This window comes from Empidonax traillii, unplaced genomic scaffold (assembly GCF_003031625.1).
Source record: "Empidonax traillii isolate 1590-97213 ecotype Southwest subspecies unplaced genomic scaffold, ASM303162v1 scaffold341:size590984, whole genome shotgun sequence".
Lineage (NCBI taxonomy): Eukaryota > Metazoa > Chordata > Aves > Passeriformes > Tyrannidae > Empidonax > Empidonax traillii.
The window spans coordinates 147,033-148,508 of NW_020955534.1; the positions used below are offsets into that span (position 1 = coordinate 147,033).

At 42.0% G+C, this 1,476-nt stretch overlaps 1 protein-coding gene across 1 annotated transcript in view; it reads right to left on the reverse strand.

The window, feature by feature from the left end:
- Positions 1-1,470, reverse strand: part of EYA3 (EYA transcriptional coactivator and phosphatase 3) — a 24,877-nt gene extending 23,407 nt beyond the window's left edge. The window contains exons 1-2 of the mRNA XM_027892185.1: positions 1,455-1,470; positions 590-732 (exon numbers count right to left, since the gene is read on the reverse strand). Coding sequence (XP_027747986.1) covers positions 590-692 — 103 coding nt within the window. The 5' untranslated portion in view covers positions 693-732; positions 1,455-1,470. The remainder of the gene's footprint in view (positions 1-589; positions 733-1,454) is intronic.
- Between the last annotated feature and the right edge of the window lie 6 nt (positions 1,471-1,476).

Here is a 1,476-nt window from a genome sequence, read left to right on the forward strand (position 1 = left end):
ACAGGGTGGACAGTTCAAACCCCATCTTGGAGCTTTAGTGACAACAAAACTCTGACCCTTCCAAGCACTTGCAAAGACTGGAATGGCTATCAGAGGGCTCAGTTATTAGAACAACTTAAGTAAATTATTTGCCTAGTAAACTTGGAGACATTTTAGCATGACATCTCATTTGGTGAAAGATGAAATAACAAAAATATCTTTAATCTTGGCCAGCAAGAAAGGAAAGAAAAAACACCTTCAGCAGAGATGCTACAGCATGGGGTGTTGTGTCATTTCACTGACAAGGAAACTGCCCAAACACAGCTGTAGCACAACTGGAGAAAATTATGATCCCAAACTAAGAACCATCTGGCAAACTTCATGTGGAGTCATCCAAATTAACAGCTAGGGAAAAAATTTTTTAAGAAATCAATTTTACAAGATGAAGTCCTATCAAAAGATCAGTGCCCACCTACAATTTAAGTTACACTTTAAGTCTCCTACAAACTCTTCTCTCCAACACCCTTGGTTAAGCCTAACACTGGCTCTTTAATGAGACATAACACAATAACTGCAGGCACCAAAAAGCCTTTAAAAAGTCACTTCTTACCGAAAGGAGGTAGTCCATAGGTCTGGGTGGTCTGGGGGTAGATGGTGTAGGGTTGGGACTGCTGTAGTGCTTGGTACTGAGGCTGCCCAGGGTAAGGGCTCATTGTCTCCGACACCGGTACAGAAAGGATATGTGCATATGGCCTTAGTGAAAAGGGAGAACAAAGGGCAGAAAGAACCAGTTACTTCATGATCTTTCAGCCTCCAAACCAGAAGACACATTAAAAATGGCTTCAGAAAGAAGAAACTATCCAGACTGACACGTGCTCTGTACCATAAGCTCCTTGTGCTTCCCAAGGCAGGCTCTTGAGTTAACAGGTGCTGCCAGCAGTGACACCAGAGAAACTCCCTCCTCTGGGATGCTCATTCCAGGACTGGGATGGCAGGGCGAGTTGGGAAGGACAAACTCTCCATTTCAACAGGCATGAGCAGTTATCATGCCTCACCTAGAGCTACTGCAGTTTAGTAGTACGTGTAAAACCAGTGGGACACACACAGACACTACACAAAAGCAAGCAGGGGGTTAAGGCCTATCCTGCTCCAATGGGCAGAACTACAAAAATCCCTAAACATGGTGAATGAATCTTATATTTCCCTTATATTTATTTATGTTCAATTTGCTTATTTGTCAAATATTATGGGCATTAACCACCAAGACTATTGTGAAGGAGCTTATTTTATCCTTGTGATCATAAAACAACAGTCACTAAAGCCAAAGAGTGACTTCTGCTGGCTTCAGTGTCCACAGCAATTAGCATCTGCTGCCAGCAGAATGGAAGTGGGATTTACAGCATTAGAGAAATGCATAAAGATTACTTCAGAAAGAAGTAAGAGTTACAGAATTCAGTAACAATTGCTTGACTTACTTTGCAGAATATATTTGTGAGG